At 48.6% G+C, this 22,801-nt stretch overlaps 2 protein-coding genes across 2 annotated transcripts; both read right to left on the reverse strand.

Annotated features, from left to right (window-relative positions):
• Nucleotides 1-3,260: 3,260 nt before the first annotated feature.
• TREML1 (triggering receptor expressed on myeloid cells like 1) lies at nt 3,261-13,373 on the reverse strand. The gene is made up of 6 exons (XM_004462858.5): nt 8,386-13,373; nt 7,873-8,205; nt 5,149-5,233; nt 4,703-4,788; nt 4,127-4,179; nt 3,261-3,778 (listed from the first exon to the last, which is right to left on the reverse strand). The coding sequence occupies exons 1-6, from the start codon at nt 8,426-8,428 to the stop codon at nt 3,479-3,481; spliced, it is 900 nt and encodes a 299-aa protein (XP_004462915.2). The 5' UTR covers nt 8,429-13,373; the 3' UTR covers nt 3,261-3,478.
• Nucleotides 13,374-17,970: 4,597 nt separating this feature from the next.
• On the reverse strand, nt 17,971-22,505 carry TREM2 (triggering receptor expressed on myeloid cells 2). Its single transcript, XM_004462857.4, has 5 exons — nt 22,377-22,505; nt 20,499-20,849; nt 19,114-19,204; nt 18,288-18,481; nt 17,971-18,193 (listed from the first exon to the last, which is right to left on the reverse strand). Exons 1-5 carry the CDS (start codon nt 22,486-22,488, stop codon nt 18,177-18,179), a joined length of 765 nt encoding a protein of 254 aa, XP_004462914.2. The 5' UTR covers nt 22,489-22,505; the 3' UTR covers nt 17,971-18,176.
• Between the last annotated feature and the right edge of the window lie 296 nt (nt 22,506-22,801).

The following is a 22,801-nucleotide window of genomic DNA, read 5'->3' on the forward strand; positions in this document are numbered from 1 at the left end:
CTTTTTACCAGTTTCCTCCATGCTTTTATGGAGAAGAGGATTTTCAGAGGTCCTTACTCTGTCATTGTTACCATTCACTCTCAATGTAATTTTCTTTTTTTTAGGAGGTACCAGGGATTGAACCCAGGACCTCATACATGGGAAGGTGCTCAGTCACTGAGCTACAGCCACTTCCCAGTCAGTTGTTTTGTTTTTCATTTGTTTTGTTTTTAGGAGGTGCCCGAAATCAAACCTGGAACCTCAAACATGGGAAGCAGGCACTCAACCACTTCAGCTACATCTGCTCCCCTCAATGTACTTTTATTTGCATTTCCCTTAGATCAAGTGAAGCCTCTTTACTATGTTAAATTTCTGTTTTTGTGAGGTATGTGTATATGTCCTATGACCATATTTCTATTAAGTGTGTGTTTACTACTTGATTTGTAAGGGTTAGGAAAATTATCATATGAGTTGTATAATAATTCCTAATTTTGTTTTGTCTATTATTTATGATGATTTTGCCATGGAGAAAAATGTATCGGTCTTTTCCTAAAGTATGTTAATATATCCATCTTAATGTATCCATGAATCTTGTCTCTAGTGGCTTCTGAGTTTTCTATCATGAAAGGCTTTGAGATTACTTTAACTATTTCCCATGGTTTTTTCAAGTATTTTTAAAAATTAACTTTATCAAAATATAATTTACAGGGAAGCAGGTGTGACTCAGTGGTTGAGTGCCTGCTTTGCATGTACAAGGTCCCAGGTTTAATCCCTGGTACCTCCTGAAAAAAAAAATGTATATAAATATATATAATTTACCTACAAGAAAATTCACCCATTTAAATGATGGGTTTTGACCCCATGGACCCACAGCCACAATTATGGTAGAGAAATTTCAATTTCCTAAAAAGTTATTTCAGGCCCCTTTATAATCATTCTCATTCTCCAGCCCTAGCACAATAATATTACATTATTTTCATTTTCTTTGTGTCTATGGTTATTTCCCTCTTGTCATTTCTATTTTACCCTTCTTCTTGACTAAGTTAGTTAACTGTGGGTCTCTTTTTAGTTCATTTCATTTCAAAGAATCAATTCTTTTGTTTATGTATCTTTTTTTCCTTGTAAATTAAATTATTTGGAAATGATGCTTAATTCTTGTTGTTAAAGATATGAATTTTCCTCTGAGCACTTCTTTAACTGAATTCCAAAGGTCCTGATATGAAACAGTTTGTCTTCTTTTGCCCATCTTTGTACTTTCAGTCTTTAAAAATCACTTTGCATTAGGTGTGTCTCTTGAATACAGGCCACCACTGCATTTAATAGCTGAGTTATAGCCCACTGAGGTTTGCTGATATTACAAACATTTGGTCTTGGTTCTAGCATATTTTATGTTTTCACACCAACTGTGTCATCATGTTGTCTGCACTTTCTTTGCATTGTTTTGTGTGTGTGTTTCTTAAGATAATTTAGATGGTTGGTGTTTTCATTTTAGAAGTTATTTTTATAACTATGACTTTGGTTGGTATTCAGACTTTTTACAAGGAGTGGGATGGAATTAATATATTTCCCCTTTCTCCCTTTCCTCTATCACCCAATTGATTATATTATCTTCCTTCATATTTTCTTTTGTATATACTTTTACTTCTATCATTTTCTTAACAAGTTTTAAGTAAATTCAGTCCACACTAACTTTTTTCCCAGTGACTTCTATTTAGACACTACTCTGCACTTCTGCATCCTACCCCCTTCCAACCAGGCAGTCAATCCCTAGTCATATTAGCCAGGGAAAATGAGTTGATAAGTGGGCAGCCTGACAACTGCTGCCTCTGCAGAGGGTCAGAAGTCAAACGTAAGTTCTATCAAAGCCCGAGACTCTATCAAAAGAAGCTCAGAACATCCTGCCAGAGCTCCCTAAAAATAGAATCACCAGGCTTATATAGCTGGGAGCCCCGGGCACTGCCCCTTTTCCTTATGCTGAGGTACCTTGGCCAAGCTTGGGGCCCCTCCAGATTATGAACCTGGCTTCCCATGATTGTAAGACTAGATCTCTGAGTGCCTCGTTCCCTCCACTTAAGTCCCCTATCACCCTCTGTAGCAGTTTGATATTATTGATGAATTCCAAAAAGAAATATTGGATTATGTTTGTAAACTGATCTTTTTCTCTGGGCATATTAGATTATATTGGATTCACAGGTTTACTTGATTAAGTAATTATGTAACCTTCTTGTGCCAATAGGGGGCAAGTTCCTGCCAAAGAGTGGGGACTCACAGATAAAAGGCATGGCAAAGGACAGAGTTAAGGTTTTTGGTGTTTGAGTTTTGATATTGGAGTTTGATGCTGAAGCATTAAACTGGAGCCCTGGGAAGAGAGGCACCCAGGAAGCGTGAATCCTCAAAGCCATCTTGTTCCAACATATGAAAATAGACTCTAGTGAAGGAAGTAACTTGTGCTTTGTGGCCTGGTATCTATAAGCTCCTACCCCAAATAAATACCCTTTATAAAAACCAACCAATTTCTGGTATTTTGCATCAATGCCCTTTGGCTGACTAATACTCCCTCCACTTAAGTCTCCCATCACAATATGGACAAATATTTTCAAGTTGAACAGTTTCAGAGGAAATCCTAGTGGGGACATGAGATTCCACCCCCCACCCTCAGCCTGGACTAGCTTTTATACTTGACCATAGCCACACCCTTTCCATGTGACCCCCCTCTCCTCACTTACACCTGTCTGCCTTTTTCCCTATTGTGCTCTTCCCAGTCTCCAGAGTTCAAACCAAAGGGAACAGTACTGTCAGGGGGTCATCGAGTTGAAAGAGACATCTCTTATAAAACTGATATCTGCAAAGGTCTTTTATCTTTTTTTTCCTTTTCTGTCCTTACTCCTGTTTCTTTTCAGCCCCATCTCAAAAGCCCATTCCATCGTGGGCCTCCCTTAACTAGTTATTACACTCCCCCACCATCACAAGATCTCATCACTTGTTTACAAGGTATAGAGCAAAACATAGAAGAGTTTTCTAGACTCAAGCAAATGAAACTATACTTCAGGCATCATGAGAGAGGCAGGAAATACTTTTTGAAGAAGCCTCCTTGGTGCCCTTTGAATCGAATTATATTGTAGTATTCTGAGCAGGGAACAAAACCACTTCCCCATTGGTGGGACATGCAGGAGATCGTGCAGCACGCTCTGGACCAGTCTTTCCAGGTCACAGGCTATGGGAATAGTCAAACTTGAAGTCATTCCTTCTTCCCTCAGTCATCAAGAACTCATACATCATCATCATTTAGGGTTTATTTACTCCAGTGGTGAAATTATAGAGGAACCAGCATGGGGGCACTTCCCCAAGACACCCCAGTTATATCTGAGCCTTACTTTCCTGGACAGTAAAGTCAGGACGTCAGATTAGATCCTAAAGGTGCTGTGACATCTTAAGGATCTAAGCCCTGGGCTGTATGGATGAATGCACAGAACTGTGAGCATGCCGTATGTTGAGTAGCTTAGCTGGGTGGAGTCTGGCTATTAGGTGGATCCTGGACTGGCTCACAGGAGACCTCTCCACCCTTGTCCCCTCTGGGAAAGACATCTGTGACAGGTGTCACAGGGTTGGAGTAGCTCAGGACCTTAGGAGGTAGAGGGGATGAGGGTGGGGGTTTCCCTGATGAGGGATCAAGAGGTAGGCTGGTATAGGTGGTATCGTCAAAGGAGGGTGGTGAGTTGAGCCTAGCATATGGTACATCCAGTGGCACATCAGCAGCCAGTCCAGAGTCACTAATGCGGTGACCCACTGAGGAGGGGTCCTGTAACAAAAAGCAGGCAAATTAGGAAAAGAGGAATGCTTCCCTATGTTCAGTCCCCTTTGGTGTGAAGCCTGGGAACCCACTGGATCTGTCTTTCTCAAATTCTGAGTCTATCAGTGGGCAAGAGGGCTTCACCAGGCTGCCTTGGAAGATTTTTTAGCACAGAATTTTTCCCCAAGTCTAGGGAGGTGGAAGACCATTGGTATCAAGTTTACAGCATTTAGGAAGAAGGTTTGCACCTTTACTGGGTCTCAGTCCTTTCTTTACCAAATTCTGGAACCTGTCAGCGAGTGGGACAGATGGAAGATCTGGGGGATTTGGTGCTTGGGGTCTGCAGAGGCCTCTTACCGTTCCTGAAACTCTGCTATTCTGGAATCTGCCACAAACATCAAGTCTGTTCCCTGGCAGGACAGAGGACAATCAGCAATCTGCTTCCTGCGCTGGCTCACAGCGCATCCCTCTGTTCTTCTCAGAGCCCATTGGAACCTTTTTCCTGGTCCAGCCTGACCTTCCACCTTCCCACTACCAAGCCTTTACCCGCTCAGTGCCCTCGGTCTCCCCAACCCTCCCAGCCTCCCCGAACTTTCCTCACCCACTTACTGCTTCCACAGCTTCTTTCAACCTGCTTCAATACTCAACCCACCTCCCTAAACCCTGTCTCCCACCTCCTCCAGTCACCTGTCCTCCAATCCCACTGCCCCATCCTTTCCAATTCTTGTCTTTCCCAGGCCTCTGCCTACTGAATCTCCCCTCTTCTCCCCTCCATCCATCAGCCTGTGAATTCTGGGGTATGGAGGCCTTTACTAAAGCCCAGACAATCCTATTTGTAGGGGGAACAGACCTAAACTCCTGACCTGGTCTGCAAAACCAGTTGATAGAGGACCACGGCGCCCAGCTGTGATAGGTGGAGAAACAGCTGCCTACCTTTCCTTCTGACCATCACAACGAGCAGCACCACCGCCGCCACCAGCAGGCCCAGTAGGAGCACAGCACCCCAGATCAAGAGGATGCTGAGAGACAAAAAGGAACAGGCAGGCTTAGCCCTGACCCCTGAAGGGACCTGTGTGTCAGGCGCCCTGGAACATAGCAGAAGGGCTCACATTCTTGGTGATCCATGGCTGGGAGGAGATTTTTGGAATGGAATGGGGAGGGCAGACTCAGCCAGGGCAGAGGACATATCAGGCTATCCTGGCTGAAGACCCACCAGGGTGAAGGGAGCATTGCTGATCTGGGATGAGGTAAGTCTGCCTGGTCAAGTTCCCCAGGGAGGAAGGAACCATAAGGTTTCCCCTTTGAGTTAGTCCAGGGCTCTTAAATAAGTCATATCTTCATCCTTCCCCTGGCCACCCAAATGCAGCTCTCCTCAGTACCTCTTCTCATCCTGGCTGGGAGCGGAAGGGTCGTCAGCCAGACTGCCAGGGTCTTCCTCGTCCTCTTTCAGGTCAGAAGCTGAGTCTTAAGGAAACATTGAATGAGCACATACCCATTATAAGCAGACTTCTGAGGTTTGAGGGGCTGGAAATGTGGAGCTGAGGAAGGAGAGGTCCTGAGTAAGAGGCATGGTAGAAGAAGCTTGGGGAAGTCCTCATTCTGAGGGCCGGGGAATAGCACTGGCTCTTGATGACTTTACCTAGTTGTAAAAACACCCTCTTCCCCTCGACTGCCTTGCCCCCTCCCCTTCCCTGCATTTCTTCTTCATCTGTTCACCACACATCCCTCTGGTCTGATCAGGCTGCTCTGACTGTGTAGAAACATTCTAGGTCAGGGGTTCTTAACCAGGGGTCCAGGAGCTTGAATTGAAATTCAGAAAAAACACTGTACTTGTGGGGATGTGTCAGTGCAGGTGTGATAGATTTATTAAATAATACACAGGATAGTGTGGGCTTAGTAAGGGGTCCGCAGTTTTGACCTGACTGGCAAAGGCGCCAGTGGAGCAAAAAAGGTTAAGAAACACTGCTCTACGTAATGTGTCCACCCCTTCCTCCCCCAGAGCAGGTTCTTCAGCTCTCATCGTCAGTGGTGCCTCACTCCCAGTCATCGACCTCCTAAGCTTCTCCACATGCCTTTAACCCTGGGACCCCACCTGCAGGCTGGCCAAGCACCATTCTGAGCTCTGACCTCAGGACTTAAGGAACTCTGGGTCAGCCCTCATATGATGTGACACCAATTGACCCTTGCTTGGGCCCTGAGACTTGGTTTTGTGACAGGACTTCTGTCGTTCCTACAGTGTACTTGACTTCTGGCTTTGGGACTCAGTTGGTGTCTCAGGGCTTGAGAATCGGTCTTTGATACCTGGCCAGTCCTTCCAGACCTTCTGGAATGGGCTCCTTGACTCGCTCTTGAGAGATTCACATTCCTGCTCCCCACCCCATGCCAAATTAAGACCTGGACAATTCTGTAGCCCAAAATCTCACTGCACATGTCCTTCCCTCCTGGTGCCTCTGAAGCTAAATGCTCACTTGAGCTACTGCCCACACCCTCCCTGGACACAGCTCCACCTGCCTGCCTGAACATCCTTCCTCTATCGCCAGATGGGATCCCCAGCACCTGCCTTGTTGCAGTGGGGGGAGGGCTCCAGGGGCCTGCCTCCCTGTCCCCTTTTCCTAGTTTGTCTCATGATAGCGAAATTTACCTTTTAGGTAATTATGACCCTGAATTATCAGACCCCAAAGTGACAATAAGGAAAACAAAGGATTGTCAGGAGTAGTTTTATAATAAAAATAATAATCGTGGACTCAAAATGAGAGGGATTTCAATGACAACTTAGTCCAACCCTTTTGTTTAACAGATGTTAGGGAAAAAAACAACAAGAAAATGGAAAAGAACTTTCTTAATTTCATTATTTGGGGATTGAACACAATTTACTTGAGAAAAGAAAGACCTAAGAATGAAAAATAAAAAAATCAATATCCATAAGAAAAAGGTAGTAGCAGTCTCCAGTTCAAATAGCCATTTTCCCTCCAGAACATCTTTTACAGCAGCCCTCAATTTTTATGAAAAACGTTTTTAATACTTAAAAATATTCTCTTAATAAAGGCTTAGATATTAGAAAGGTATAGGCAGTAAAAATGAAACCTACAAAATATTTTCTATACGGAAAATAGGGTTGAGAATATTGGCTTAAACATGGATGACACCTTTTCCATTTTTAAAACTGAATACGGGTGGCGGACTTGGCCCAGTGGTTAGGGCGTCCGCCTACCACATGGGAGGTCCGCGGTTCAAGCCCCGGGCCTCCTTGACCCGTGTGGAGCTGGCCCACGCACAGTGCTAATGCGCGCAAGGAGTGCCCTGCTACTCAGGGGTGTCCCCCGCGTAGGGGAGCCCCACGCGCAAGGAGTGCGCCCCGTAAGGAGAGCCGCCCAGCGTGAAAGAAAGTGCAGCCTGCCCAGGAATGGCGCTGCACACACAGAGAGCTGACACAACAAGATGACTCAACAAAAAGAAACACAGATTCCCGTGCCGCTGACAACAACAGAAGCGGACAAAGAAGACGCAGCAAATAGACACAGAGAACAGACAACCGGAGTGGGGGGGAAGGGGAGAGAAATAAATAAATAAATAAATCTTAAAAACAAAAAACAAAAAAAAAAACTGAATATGTTTAAGTAATTCAGGAATTGAATGTACCCTGCCTATGGGTGAGGTGCATACTGGATGCTCAATGTAGACTTATAAAATTAAGTGAAGTAAAAAAATCCAGCAACTTAGCATTGAGCCCCATGAGACAGGAGTAAAAAACTGGAAGCTGTCCAGTTTATACGCCCAAATTAAACTTTGCTTTAAAACATTTCTAAGTAAAACCCGGTTTTATATTGAAAGTACTGAAAGAGGCCAAGGCCATGCGATCGGGAGGAGAACAGGCCATCTGTGGGAGACGTCCCAGCTTGGTGGGAGAGGAAAGAGGGCACTGCTGGCTGATTTATCTCAGACTTCCCAACCAGTACGGTTTCCGTTCCCTGCAGAGCAGGGAGAAGACGGTCTCTTCCCAGTTCCTTCACCCCTCAGGGACCCAAAAGCCCTGGCAGCGGTTGTGGGGGAGGGGTGGGATTGGGAGGGAAGGGGAGGGGAAGAGGTGGTCAAAGGTAACTCACCTGGGGGGAGCACTTGCAAAGCGATTCTGTGCACGGTCTGCGGCCCCATGGCTCCCTCCACCACGCAGCCATACTCCCCGGCATCCTCTTTCTCCAGGGCGACCATTTCCACCTGGAGCAGGCCCCCACCTAGGTCAGTGAGAAACGTTCGCCCGCCCTCCGGGGCTCTGCGATCCACGGCTGATGTCACCACGGGCTGGCACCCCTCTGCCAGGAACCGGCACCACACCTTCCGAGCCTTGACATCCTGGAGTCGATAGTGGCACTGCACCTGAATGGCGCTCCCCACGGGCGCCTGCAGCGCCTCAGGGAGACTGCCGACCGAGCCCTGGCCTAGGGAGGAGGGGGTGGGAAAGTTGGGCAGGAGCTGGGCACCCCTCCCAGCCCACCCACTACATAGAGGCCCTGGGACCTCGAGGACCTTCTGGGTGTGCGGCATCCCCCATAACGCGTTACTCCTGGGCACGTGGCTGAGTACAAGGGCGCACGAGTGCAGCTCCTTCTGAACCTTACCTGCCAGTCCCAGGAGCAGCAGCAGGAGCAAGCTGAAGCCCATGGCTCGGCGGTGAGGTGTCAGCTCTGGGGCTTGCCTGGTCAGTGACACAGCATTGGGCTAGGACAGGAAACATCTGCCTAGACAGTCACATGGGCCTCTCTGTGACCAGGGGGCGGGAGGCTGGGACTGGTGGGCACCTCTAAGGGTGGAGATAAGGAATGACTTCTAAGCCCTGGTCTGCTAAAGGCTCCGGAACTGACCCTGGGGGTAGGGTTGGGCAAGGCAGAATGGAAGATCAGAGGAAAGGCCTGGGGGCGGGGCCCAGCTAAGGGAAGCAGTGGGCGGAGGATAGTGGCCATCGGATGGCCATAGAGAGAGAGAAAAGACGATGGATTGTCAGGATCTTCCAAAAATAGGATGCAGCACTGCAAAGTAGGAAGGCAAAGTAACCTAGCTATGGTCCAAAGCCATTCTGATTGTTATTTTTTCCTGAGTGAAAGCCACCCCAAGCTTTCAGGAGATTGTCTTTCTCCCTGCTATACAACCTCACAGCTGGAAGTTACACCACGGTGGTGTGCCCTGGGCACATTTATTGTGCTGGGCACATCTCTGTGCTGTTTCAATCTGGATCCACATTCTTCAGTTCTGAATTATGCATTTCTAACAACCATATTTCTTTGATAATTATGCTTCCATTTACTTTTCTCCCCTTCTGTTTTGTGGTGCTCCTTAATTAGGATACTGAACCTCATCTCAATTTCATGTATTTTCATATTATTTCATGTATGTCAGCTATTTTCTCCCTCATTTTCCATCTTTTTCGTCCGTTTTGTCCTGCTTTCTGAGAAATTTCCTCAATTTCTTCTTCCAACCCTTCTATTGTCTTTTTAAAATGTATTCTTTAGTATTTCTAATTGACAAGCTCTCTTTCTTATTCTCCAAGTATTTACTTATAGCATTCTATTTTTGTTTCATGAATGCGCTGTCTTCTTTGTTGGGAGACAGTTCTCCATGAATATTTTTTTCACGTTTCTGCATGATCTGGGGCTTCTGAGCAGTGGCCAAGCTTTGTTCGAGGATGACTGAATAGCAAACCTGCCTTGAAGTGTGGATAGTGTATTGCTCCAGAGAGCTCTGCTTCCATCCTTCCGCCTCCTCCCTCCCCTGGAGATTTGTAAACTTTCTCTTTCTTCAAAGAGGCTGGGTCAGATTCCCTATGTAAGGTCCAAGTCTCATAATGTAAGGGCTCCTTCCTTGTGATGCAGCCCACCACCGGCACAGGTGTTATCTGGCCCTCATTCAGGTCATACTCTGGGGAATTGGGGTATGGAAAACCGGCAGAATGTGAGTGATGAAGTGTGTCCTAGCCCAGGGGTTTGGTGTAGGTATGAGGAACTGTGATAGGCTAACGCATTAGCTTGCACGTAGGGTAGAGTCTCAGGCTCTTCACAGTTTCTCAACATCTACTTCTCTAAATATTTCTTAATTGTAGTATTTTATTCTTATTTCACAAATGCACCATCTTCTCAGTTCTTTGAAAATTTTAATTAAAAAAATTTTATTCTCCCTGACATTATCCTGTTCCCTCCAAATATATGTATATGTATGTATACATATAGACACACACACACATATATTTGTTCTGATCTGTTTTTCTGGTTATAAGCTTTTCTTGGGTGCCTCTTGATTCTCGGTTGCCCATTTATGTTTAAGAGTCAGGCACTTAAAAGCTCTATGTTGGGGAGACTTGTTGACAGATGGGCTTCACCATACGGTGACCAGGTAAGGTCTTGGCCTTTTGGGAGGGGAAGTTGTGGAATCCGCATATATTACTGTCTGTAAAACTTTTCTTCTGGGTTGGCAAATTTCCCAGAGCTCTCTAGTCTGGTAGGGTGGTGGCTCAGTTTGGCCTCACCATTTTTATTTATTTTATTTTTTTTAGGAGGTACTGGGAATTGATCCTAGGACTTCATACATGGGAAGAAGGCGCTCAACCACTGAGCTATATCCGCTTCCCTGGCCTCATATTAATAGAATCTTCAAACCCATGTTTACAAATGGGTTCACAGCCACAGGACGAGAGTTAGGGCTTGAACATGTTTTCATGGGGAGCATGATTCAATCCATAATAAAACCACAGTTAATTTTACCAACCCCCTATTGATAAACACTGAGGCTCTTTCCAATCTTTTCTACTACAAACAAGGCTGCAATGATGGATGTCATCCATAGTATCATTCTGATCATTTCTGAGTTTATCTACAGGACAATTTCCTAGAAGTAGAATAGCTGAGAAAGAGGGTATGGAGTGTTTGTGATTTTGATAGATACCAACGATGTTCGTGAACACTTCTTTCATCTGCGCTCTTACCAAGAGGGTGCACTATCAAACTTTTTAATACCCATCCAATAGGGGAAAATGGCATTTCAGTGTAGGTTTTTGTTGTTGTTTTTTAGGAAGTTGTTAGAGGTTTGCGATAATTAACAAGCTGTAGCTCAGTTTCCCCTGATATGCACTGGGGAAAGGCTAACCCCATCCCCCATGAGCCTACGTGTCCAAGGGCACGGCACTTCCCCACAGGTTAAACAAATGGAAACCTTCCCTACCTGCATATCAGAGGGAGATAAAATCCCTACAGATTAAAGAAACATCTGCTCCTGCAGCATTCCAAGAAACCATCACTGGCTAACCCACTATCCTCTAGTTGTTATCAGGGAAAATTTTCACCTCTAGGGCTTCCTATTTGTCCTTGCACTTCACTCAGACCCTCAACTCCCTCCCACCAACTATCATTTCCCTGTCTGGGAAAGTTCTATAAATTCAAATCCCCCCTTCCAGGCATGGGCTGAAGTCTGTTCTTCAGACCCCCTCTGTTGGGAGAGCTTCTCAATAAATTCTTTCTCTGCCTGTGGCCATAGCAGTCTCCATGTCCCAGTAAGCACCATTTTTCTCCACCATATGGAGCTGAAACCCGGGACTGGGGTCATGCTGAGACTGACTAGGGAGGATTCTCCCCTCTGCCATGGCTGAATGTCCATCCAACCCCAGACATGGAATCTTGGCTGGGTGAGTTAAGGATTTCTCCGCTGGAGGAGCCTGCTGTCTCTCTCTCCTTTTCCGTTGTCCAGGACAACCCACTGGGAAAACCTAGCACCAGGGCAGGATCCTCACTGTTCCCCGAGGGTCATGGCGGGAGGTATGCCTGCGTCCTCGTGGGAAGAAACCCCTTGGCTCCAGAGACGTCTGGCTCCAAGAGCGGTTTCCCATTTCCTTGGAGATATCAGACCGATTCGGGGATGGCTGTCTCACTCAGAATCTCCCCTGTTCTAGAGATCCTTAGTCTCACCCCACCCACCTAAAATGGGGATTCAATTTCGGCCCCCCCAAAATCCACATCTCTGAGCTGTCTCCTTCACAACCTTAAACTCTGTACCTGAAAGGAAACATCAGACCCAAAAATCTCATTTTCTATTCGACCTCTGTGTGGCCGCAATGCCAATTGGACAATGAAAGTCAATGGCCAAAAAATGGTACTTTCGATTTCCAAATTCTCCAAGACTTAGAGAACTTTATCCAGTGCAATGGCAGATGGTCAAAGATCCCTTACATTCAGGCATTCCTTTTCCTTCTTTCCCTCCCTCCACCAATCCTGTTCTTCCTACCAAACTCTTCTTTCACACCAGAAACCTCCTCAAAAATCTTTCTCCTCATCACTTCCACCCCCTAAAACTACTGAAAACTCCCATTTTGATCCCTCAGATCACCACCCCAGTACCTCCTCCATATAATCCTCCGGGGTTATCTCTGGACTCGCCCTGCACCCCTTCTTCCTACCCCCCTTCGTCGCTGCTGCCTTCTCCCCTCCTCATAGGCGCTTGCAGAGACTTCCCCCGCTCCTGCTTTGCAGCCCTCCACCTCCCTCAGCATGCAGGCGCCTAACCCCACACAGACGCCAGCTCCCCTCTCAGCCCTCTGTGGGCTGAAAGAATAGCCAGAGTACACGTTCCTTTCTCACTCTCAGATTTAAGCCAGATAGAGAACTGGCTAATATCTTTCTCTTGCAGCCACTACATCATTCTTTCCACCTGTCTATCTCCAGAAGAAAAAGAACATATTTGGTTTGCAGCCCAAACCCTTGAAAATATCCTAAACCAACAAAACGCTGCCAGCAGCCCTGTCAGAGCCACAGCAGTCCCCCCAAAATCCTAGCTGTAAATCCTCCACCTTCCGGAGTTCCCAGCAGACACTCCACTCCAGGCAAGTACAAAAAAACCCACCAAGGCCACACTTCAAAAGCAAAAAGTCTGGGCACTGAGCCAAGCAGTGCCCGAACCCACAGCCTCCTCCAAGGCCATCACTGCTGTGCAAGCAAGAACTCCACTGGAAGCCTGACCGTCCCAGGCTTCTCAAGGCAAAAGGGCATCAGTCACCCAGTCACACCCAACCCCTGCTTCAACCTCCCAGGCCTTCTGGAAACAGCAACAGATGATTAAAGGTACCCCAGAAATTGTGCAGACCCCACACCCATCTCCACAGCGGAACCACAGGTAACTCTGACGGTAGCAGGTAAGCCAATTTCATTTCTTATTCATATGAAAACCACTTACTCTGCCCTTCCCCAAATCCTTAAACCTTTAACTCACTCCTCAGTCTCAATGGTCAAAGTCAATAGTTTCACAACCCATCTTTTACTGTACCCAGTAAAAAGCCACCTGTTCACCCACTTAATCCCTCCTCTGCTCCCCCTTTTTCCATCAAACTCTGTCAGCCCTAAAATCTAAAATACTAAAGTTCCTATGATTGCCGCCCATCACAAACCAGTCACAGTTCAACACAAAAATCCTACCCACATCCCATTCAAACCCCAATATTCTGACCCTCATGATACCCTACAAAGTATCAAACCTACAATACTCACCTCTTACAAATAAACCTTTAGCTTACTCCTGAACTTTAAATCTAAGTATACTCCTAAAAAAGTAACAATTCAAAATACACGTGTTAAATATTTGTCTATTTAAACTGCTAAGTTGAAGCTTAACTGCATTTATATTGCTCAGTGTTCCTAACTGGTTGTTGATTACTAAAAAAAAAATTTTCACACTGAAACCTGCTGCAAAACAGGTGCTTTAACTCATATTTGTCCAGTTCACATTGAGAGCTGCCAAGGGGTGATATATTACGGTAAGCTATCATAAATTAAAGTAACGCCACTGCTCCACGCAGTCGCCCTTAAAATTGTTAGTTTATTACAGAAATTAATATCCAATTATATCACTATCACTTTGTTTTCAAACTTGCTAAAGCTTTCTCTAGTATCTCCTTAGGCAAATTAAGTGAGCCTGCATTCACCTTCCTGTGAAAAAGCCAACAGTAAATCTTGCAGTGCTTTCCCAAAGCTGTGTGCATAACCAAATCGTCTATTCTGGCCTGGTGACAAAAATCTGACTGTGTGAAAAACCTGTAGCTATAATCCTATTTCATTAGATTGATAATATTGTGTTAACCAGGAATTCTTTTTACAAAATTGGGAAAAGTATCTTAAACAATAGCATCTATCTTAAAAGCCTGAAATGGGTAAACAATACAAAGTCCTGTCTATCACATTCTTAAAATGGTGTTTAGTCATGTAAAAGACGCCCCCCCCCCCCCCAGCAGGCTGATTTTAAAACAGTAACACAGGCTCAAGCAGTAAGGGGGTGGACCTTAACTTACCCTGTGAATTGGATGTTGCCGTTACCAATATTGGCTTTGGGTGGAGTTTGTGGCAGAAGCAACATTCTAAACAAATACTCTTTGGGTTGTAATCACAATTGTAAAAGAAACCAAATTACAATATAGCCCCTTAATAAAGTAAAAATTTTTTAAATTGTGTGCAGCATCCCACACCCTTTTGTAAGTAAAAGGCTTAACCTGTTAGTGTTTGGTCACTCTGAAGACTGCCACCTCTGTCTAAAGGTGAATTGCAGATAGAAAAAACAAGACAGGAACAATGGACTGCCATAAAACACCCTCTGTGGAGAAAAATAAATCTGTGAAAGAACATCTGGAGCACCTGCCAGCAGTGACAGGGAACTGTCTATCATGCCCCTGCCCCCTCCTCTAACATCTCTTGGGACTGTTAAGGCAGATGCCCTCACGAAAATCCAGAGCCACACCACTGAAACCCAAAAAGCAGCAGAGTGGCTCCACCAAAAAAGCAAATATCATGGGTACCAAACCTTGCAGTGCCTAGGTCAGCAGTTCCAACTGCCTGTCAGTCACCAGCAGCTCATGAACATCACCCACCAGCGTCCATCGTGCTCACTCCAACGACTGTGACAATTACCTCACTGGATGAAACATACTGGCCGAGCACAGACTCCAGTAGCACGATGGCAAGTGGATGACATCAGTCCCCTCCCTCTCTCCGAAGGGGCAAGGTATGCTGCAGACACTGCAAAGGGACTCTTGTAACCTTGTTACCGAATCCTTATAACAATGGACTAAGTCTAAATTACAAGTTAAAGTACCAGTTGCCCCAAGCCCAAAAAGGGAAGTAATAATAATTTGTTGTTACCTATGTTTCAAATTATGTAAACTGGGGGAAATGTGGTCATTTTGATCACTGTAACTATTCTATGCAGCTCTGCTGGTTGGGAATCTTAAATCCATGAAGAATCACTCAAAAACACTGTTATGAAACCACAGTTAATAATCTAAAATCTCTTATTCCAGTAAAACTCTGTGTGTATAAACCCATCAAATCATGTAATTTCACTGTCAACCATTAATGTCATCAATGTTCAATGCTGAGTGTATAATCTTATTATTCCTTCTCCTCAAACTCCTAGAAGTGATAACCTCACAGCCCACCCTAAATTTCATGGTTAATTCCTATCCTTACCACAACTATAACTCTCCTTCTCCTCCTATCAGCAGTCCACACATCTTCCATGCAATAACTCAGTTTATCCAGACAGTCATCCAAGTTGTTACCCATGATCATGCTTCTCCTGCTACAAAAAATACAGTGCCAGCCACCGAGCCAGAAGCCAAGATATTTCAACGTCAAAAGAGGAACAATAACTGAATCCCACAACACCTTCCTGCTCTCCCTCTCCATCCATATCAAAAAAAGTTGGGAATTTTAAGTCTCCCCTGCCCCAATAACAGATAACAGATGGCCCCAAACCCCCACCCCTGTCCTTAGTCCAACAGGATGTACTAAGCCCCTGTGCAATCATAAATGAAACTTGTTTTATGTTAACAAAACTGGACAGGTAAAAAAAAAAAACTCAAAACTTTAAAGGAAAATGTAAAAATCATTCAGATAGACCAAGACAACGCTACAGAAATCAATCATGATTATCCTCATTTCCCTCTTTTTTCTCCTCACCCCTAAATTCAATCCTTTTATCCATTATAATACCATTACTGATAGTAGTCTGCTTCTTCTTTTTAGTCTTTGTCTCTTACAGCTTCTTGTCTGATTCATACACTGAATCATACAGTCAACAACCCAAGAATACGTAAATGGTGTCTTTCTGCTGCGTGAACAAGATCAACCCCTGCGGGACCTGAAACCACAGCCCACTGCACAGGATGGAAGGGAACTTCTTTTCTCCGCCCTTTGACAGCAGGAAGTAGCCACATCAAGCCAACACCCCAAATCCCCTCACCCTCCCATCCTGCCCAGTACCATATACTCCAATACCCAGGGCCCCCTATATATACATATATAAACAAAGAGTTAGGAATGTTAGAGGTTTGCAGTAGTTAACAAGCTGTAGCTCAGTTTCCCGTGATATGCACTGGGGAAAGGCTAACCCCACCCCCCATGAGCCTACGTGTCCAAGGGCAGTACTTCCCCACAGGTTAAACAAAGAAACCACATAGAGACAGGGTAAAGGGAGACGGAAACCTTCCCTACTTGCATATCAGAGGGAGATAAAGAACCCCTTTAATCTCTACAGGGCAAAGAAACATCTGCTCCTGCAGCATTCCAAGAAACCATAACTCCCTAACCCACTACCCTCCAGCTGTTATCAGGGAATGTTTTCCCCTCTAGGGCTTCCTATTGGTCCCTGCACCTCACTCGGACCCTCAACCTCCTCCCACCAATTATCAGTTCCCCCCTTGGGAAAGTTCTATATAAATTCAAATCCCCCCTTCCAGGAGTGGGCTGAAGTCTCTCTTCAGACACCCTCCATTGGGAGAGCTTCTCAATAAATTCTTTCTCTGCCTGTGGTCATATCAGTCTCCATGTCCCAGTAAGTGCCGTTCTTCTCCAACAGAAGTACTGGGGAGTGAACCCAGGACCTCATACGTGGGAAACAGGCACTTCGCCACTGAGCTACATCCACTCCCCAGTAAAAGTTGGCTTTCTCATTTGTTTTTTTGTTTTTAGGAGTATCAGCAATTGAACCCGGGCCCTTGCACATGGGTAGCAGGCACTCGACCACTTGAGCTATATCTGCTCCTTCAGTGTAGTTTTAATTTACACTTTATTTTATTCTGAATGAGAATATGCATCTTTTTTCATTTTTTTTAGAGTAAAGAGCTATGCTCTCTTTACTCTAGACCAGTGATTCTCAACCTTGGTAGCATATTAGAATTATCTGGAAGACTTGAAAAAAGTCCTGAGGCCCAGACATTTTAAATCAGAATCTCTGCGGAGTGGAGCCCAGGCATTAGAACTTTTAAAAACTTTTCTGGATTCCAATGTGAAGCCACATTGTATCTGCTACCCTCAACCTGATGAATAAAGTGCCACTGTCCTGGGGAATGGGGACTCCTGAGTGCACAAGGCAACCTGAGTAATTTTGGAGTAGGGATGGGGGAAACACCTTTCATTTAAATCTCCAAATATGACACCATTTGTTAGTTAGAGCTCTTATTTATAACAAAGTTAAGCAGAAAAAGAGACTATGGAAAAGGATCTTGGGCATGGCACAGAAGCTCCAGGATGGCGAGAAATCCAGGTCTGGAAAACAAGGGACAAAGGGAAGCTGCAGAGGCAGAGCCAAAGCCACACCAGCCGGGCAAGGCCCGCGAAGCTGCAGCTACCACGGCTGACTCTGATGCACGAGAAACCCTCCGGGGTCACTCTTTACAGTATCCTCGGCTCCCAAATCACAAGGTGGGAGGCAGACCTGACTGCGGTTCTCCTTTCTGAAGTGCTGCACTCTATGTTTCGAGTTCTTTTCATTTCTCAGGAGGGGAAGGAACATGATGAATGCAAAGCTTTGGGGAATTGAACAGTTGAGTCACCTGGGAATTGGCTGAGGGGGAGGCAGAGTGGGGTGACCTGGGGCAAGAGGCCAGCGATAATCCAAGGGAAGGTGAAGGATGGGAGAAGGCAGGAGGGATGGAGAAGACCAGGTACTGGAGAAATTGCAGAGGAGAAGGAGGCAGGACTTGGTGATTACATCTAGGGAAGGCGAGAGAGAGAGAGAGGAATAAAAAAAAGGACTGCCCAGTTTGGAGCCCTTGAGAAAGGGGGAATTTGGTATCCTAAGACCCTAGGAGTGAGTGCTTCTGTCTTTTCCTCATCCAAAATGATTCTCCTGGCCCTGGAGCAGGAGACAAAACCATCCAGTTAAGCATGGAAGTCTTGGACTTACTTTTGAGAGTGTTTAATATCCAAGGCCCAGAAGTTGACAGACACCCTTGCCACCTCCCACCACCCACAAGCCCCAGGGTCCAGGGTAAGCGGGGTGCAGGCAGAGGGGCCTCTTGCCAGAGCACGGCGAGGAGGCGAGGTGCAGGCTGGAGCCATCCCGGGCTTGACGTCTGAGTCTCTCACCCGTCTGGGGCCCTCTCCGCTCAGGTGCCTCTCAGCTCTGCAACAGAATGAGTGCTCACAGGGCGCTTACTCGGCACCCCGCGCTCCCTGCCCGGCCCGCCACCCAGCGACCCTGCGTGCCGCAGGCTCACCTGTCAGGGTTAGGAGCTGAAGCCCCGGGGCACTGCCACAGTCGCGCCCCCCCGCCGGGGGTGTCCCCAGCTTCTGCCCATGCCGGGACACAGCCCAGAGGATGCTGGCTGCCAGAAGCTTGCTGAGAAAGATGCAGGCCAAGAGGAAGAGGAGGGAAGTGGCCGAGAAGGGGATTTGCTCTTCAGAGACGCTCCTTGGAGACACAAGGAGGACACACAGGAGGGCTTGAGGTGAATACAGACCTGAACAGACCCTCACAGAGGCGCCTCTAGGGGCTCTGAATCCCTAGTGTTGCGCTTTGGGAGACTCGGGGGAGCCCAAAGTCAGATGTGCCACGAACCTGCCAAGTGCTCTTAAACACACAGCCTTCCCTCTCTGAGCAGTTTTCTGCTGTGCACCATGGCATGGGGTGTGTGTGTGCACTTAGTGGCTCTATTTATATTTAATCACCAATGCACAGACATGGGTCAATCAGAACTGATTCCGATCCCAACCAAGAAGCAGGATTCCTGGGTCCCGGGTTTGCGTGCCCCTGACGCTTTGGCTATTGCCGCGTCGCGGCTGTGTCTCGGGCCGCGGGCGGGGCGGCAGGAGCCGGTTCAGGGCTCTCAGAGCAGCAGCGATTCACTAACTTCCGGCAGCATTTCATCGTTTCAACAGCCGACCCAGGCGTACCGCACGCACCGGCTGCTCGAGGGATATCCAGACCAGCCCGCACTCGGCCCTTTCACGCTCTAATTGGTTTGGGGTTTGTAGTTCTAGGACCCCCGCCCATCCGCCACCCCCCCCCCCCCCCAGAGGTCTTAGGAAGGACCCGCAGGGTACCTGGAGACGCTGTGCTCCACCTGGATTTCCTCAAAGTCCTCGGACTCCTTAGAGGCCCAGAGATCGCCTGGGTCCCGGGGGCCAAGGGCGTCTGCGGGGGAGAGCGTGCGTGAGCTCCGCGCCCCTCCCCTTGCGGCCCCCTGCGTGGGGGCAGGCTCCAGGTCCTGTGCGGGCCGGGGCGCTCAAGCTCTCCGAGCCCCCCTGTCCTCCCCCGGAGAGCGGGGCGAGCAGCGAGGCCTCCTAACGACGCTGTGGCCGGGGCTCGGCGCCGGAGCGGCTCAGCACCCCACGCCCATCCTCCCGGCCCGACTCCGGGTCAGGATCCGATGGAATAACGGGTGTGTCTCCACGTCCTAGGAAGCTCAGTCTGTCTACTCAACCTATGGGCGAGGGGAGGAGGATGGATTTCCTGACGCTCCTGGAAGTTGGCTGAACTTAGACCCTGAACGGACTAAAAATTCCTGCCCTTGCCCCGTGCCCGCGTGCTTTCTAGAGACGCGGTGGAGCTGTGGGCGAGGCAGTGCCGTCCCCCCAGCCAGGCGAGCTCTACGCTTGGCCTCGTTTCCAAGACGAGGAACCGTGCCGGGACCAGCATTTGGGAGAGGGGCGTGTCAGAAAAGGGACGGCTAAGCCCAGATCTCTTCTCCTGTGCGATGCATTCGGGTTCAGGGGACACGGGCAGACCTTTCCTGGAAGGGGTTCCCCGTGCAAAGCTCACGCGTGGGGAAGAGCCACCCTGTTTGGCTCCAGTCAAGCCCGGAATGAGGATCTTAAGATAGTTCAAGGGCAGAAGTTCAGCCTCAGGCATTGCTTACCCCGAACTCTTTGAACTCTCATACTCATGTGAGCCTCCTGGGAACACTGGGTCAGCAGGACATTGTCATCTCCACTTAAAGATGAAGACATGGAGGCCCAGAGAAATGAAGCAAATCACCCAATGTAACCAGCGAGTGGGCCTTTCTAGGGTTGTTTGTTGTTGTTGTTGTTTGGTTTGGGTTTTTTTGCACCAAGTTGTTACTTAATTTGTGATGGTGGGTTTGTTGGTTGGTTGGATGAGGGATAAATTCATCTCCATCTCCTATTTACAGGCCAACTACACTGTTCACATATTAGCCCCACGTCAAATGGATAAAACTGTTGGAGGAAGTAGAGCAGGCCATGGCTAGCTCATACAGGGCCTCGTACCAACCAGAGAAAGGTGTCCTTCCTGCAGGCAATGCAGTCCTGCCCAGGCAGCACAGCCTTGTGCCATGAGCAACCTGCACAACTGTCCATGGTGGTCCTGCGGGGGGGGGGGGCGGATAAGAATTCCCGAAAGCCGGAGGATTCCACAAATGCCAAAGACAGGAGCCCTGGCCCCGAGGTGCAGCCAGCTGCTCACTCACCGGCCAGCACCTCCACCACGACCTTCCTGAGGGTGTCGGCCTCACTGCCGTGGAGACTCTGGCACTGGTAGAGGCCCGCGTCGTCGGCTTGAAGGTTCTGCAGCGTGACGGTGAGGAGGCCGCCCAGGGCGTCGTCTGCAATGGCCGTGCTCCCATTGCGCCTCTTCAGGAAGGACAGCAGCCAGGGGCGGTGTGTGCTGACCACCCGCTGGCACGGGCCCTTCTCACCCAGCTGGCGGCACCAGGCCTTGCTCCTCCACCAATGCTTCGTGGAGTCGTAGGGGCAGGAGACGCGCAGGGACTGTCCCGCCACCCCCTGGAACAGCGTGATGTTGTGGGCACAGGAGAGTTCTGGGGAGGAGACACTCATTCAGTCCTTCACTCATTTACCAGGTATTTGTTGAACACCTACTATGCATAGTGAACAAAAGACAAAAATTCTGTGCTTTAGGAGTTTAAGTTCTTATTCAAACTGAGACACAACCCAGGAATAAACACAGGGGAAATGGGAAACAAGAAACAATCCTGAGTCCGGCTTGATCAATGTTGGATTTGCTGTGTATCTTTGGAGAAGTCACTGACCGTCTCTGGGCCCACGGCCAGAGACACTTGGTCTTGAAGTCCCCACCAGGTCTATTCTGCACACCTTCTCCCTATCGTGTGGGACTAAGACCTCCTGTCTCCTCTCTCCTCAAGAGAGCAGGGCGAGGACTCTTGCCCTCAAGCCTGGTGCTGACCCCACAGGGGGCTGGGCTGGCACCCCCTCCCCGGCCCTGGCGGGGCTTGCTTACTCTGCAGCTGCCCACGCTGATACTGGCTCCGCATTCTCTTCTTTCCTGGCCTTCGGCTTCCAGCTTCCCTATTTCGGGGGCTTTGTTCCCCTTTCAGGAGGGACTTGTCTTAGTGCTATTTTGGGGAGAACATGAGGCTGCTATTTTGGGGACTCTCCCCGGTGTGGGGGAGATGGGCTTAGAGTGACAGTCATTGCCAGTGCAGGGGCTGCAGGGGAGTCGCCCAGAGCCCTGTGCCTCAACTTCCCTTCTCCATTTCCTCCCTTCACCCCATCTCCAACTTTATGGTAACAGAAACTTGAAAGATGGGGTTGGGGAGTTTTTGCAGCTGCTTTATGGAACCGGAGAGAGCTGGTGGACGGTGTCCCTGTCTGCATGTCAGTCCATCCATCCCTCTGTCTCCAGGCAGGTCAACATACCCCACACACCCCTCTCCACCGCCAGCTAAGAAGCTGCAGGAGCAAAACGCCTCCGTGGTCATCTCTCCTACCACCAGATCTGCCCATTGCTCTGGGGGGAGCAGTGGGAAGAAGCACCCAAGAATCTGGGTGCCAATCGTTCCCCCTCAATGACGTAAGTCCTCAGCCTGTCACTTCTCATCAAGGGTTTGGGGCAATATGGACAAGAAGACCTTCAGAGCATGGGAGGGGGCTCCCCAAAGACACAGATTGCCACTCCCCACTTCCCTTCCTCCCTCCCCTGTCCCTCTCACCCTGCCATTCCTCTGGGCTAGCACTATGCTTTAGCAATGTGCCATTTTAGGGGCTCTTACCAGAGCCCCCCACAACTTCCTCCAACTGCAGTGAGTGCCGGAGATGCCACCAGCAGGGCTCCATCCCTATCGACAGGGGCCCCAGCCCTTACACCCCACGCGTGCAGGAAGAGTCTGACAGCAGGTCTGACACCAGGCAGGAGGGAGAGCATCAAGTATAGGGGGTAACGGGGGAGCAGAGGCGGGCAGGACAGGGAGCTCGGCAGGCTGAGGATTGCCCCCCTCATAATTTCCCTGAGCCCCCCCTCCCCATGACCATGTCAGTGCAAGGAAGGAGAGGGAAAGGAGGCGCCCGATGAGGGAGGGGGGTCCTACCTGTGACGCAGAGCAGGACGAGCAGCCTGAGGAGCTCCATGCCCCCCTTCTCCGGTGGAGGGTGCCCCGGGCCGGAGCTCGCTTTGCCCTTCAGTCGCAGAAAGGACTGCATCAGGCGCTGCCACAGGAACTGGGCTCCCGGGGTTGAGCAATAGCCAGGCCTGGGGTATGGCTTTGTGATTCAGGGAGGGAGGGCTGGCCGAGGGGAGGGGGGGAGAGGAGGCGCCGGCCACAGCTGCCCTGGCCAAAGGAGGCCAGAGGAGGCCGGACCTCAGAGGGGCCTCCGTGCCCTCCTGCCAGTGCGGGGGTGGCCTCCGCCCGGGCCCCTCGGGCATGCCGGGGCTCTCGATGCCCCTGCAGTGCCTAGCCCAGGGATCAGACCCTGCCCCAGCTGCCGTGCCGCCCAGCCTCGCGGGGACAGACCC

The sequence above is a fragment of the Dasypus novemcinctus genome, chromosome 11 (assembly GCF_030445035.2).
Source record: "Dasypus novemcinctus isolate mDasNov1 chromosome 11, mDasNov1.1.hap2, whole genome shotgun sequence".
Lineage (NCBI taxonomy): Eukaryota > Metazoa > Chordata > Mammalia > Cingulata > Dasypodidae > Dasypus > Dasypus novemcinctus.

What these genes read in the sequence shown, in the direction of transcription:
- TREML1 (XM_004462858.5), bottom strand. Translation starts at nt 8,428, where the DNA reads ATGGGCTTCAGCTTGCTCCTGCTGCTGCTCCTGGGACTGGCAG. An exon ending in TTTGCAAGTGCTCCCCCCAG is followed by an intron (nt 5,234 to 7,872) that starts GTGAGTTACCTT and finishes TGTTTCCTTAAG; the next exon opens with ACTCAGCTTCTGACCTGAAA. An exon ending in ATAGCAGAGTTTCAGGAACG is followed by an intron (nt 3,779 to 4,126) that starts GTAAGAGGCCTC and finishes TTTTTGTTACAG; the next exon opens with GACCCCTCCTCAGTGGGTCA.
- TREM2 (XM_004462857.4), bottom strand. Translation starts at nt 22,488, where the DNA reads ATGCAGTCCTTTCTGCGACTGAAGGGCAAAGCGAGCTCCGGCCCGGGG. An exon ending in CGTGGTGGAGGTGCTGGCCG is followed by an intron (nt 19,205 to 20,498) that starts GTGAGTGAGCAG and finishes TCTCCCCCGCAG; the next exon opens with ACGCCCTTGGCCCCCGGGAC. An exon ending in GTGGAGCACAGCGTCTCCAG is followed by an intron (nt 18,482 to 19,113) that starts GTACCCTGCGGG and finishes TGTGTCTCCAAG; the next exon opens with GAGCGTCTCTGAAGAGCAAA.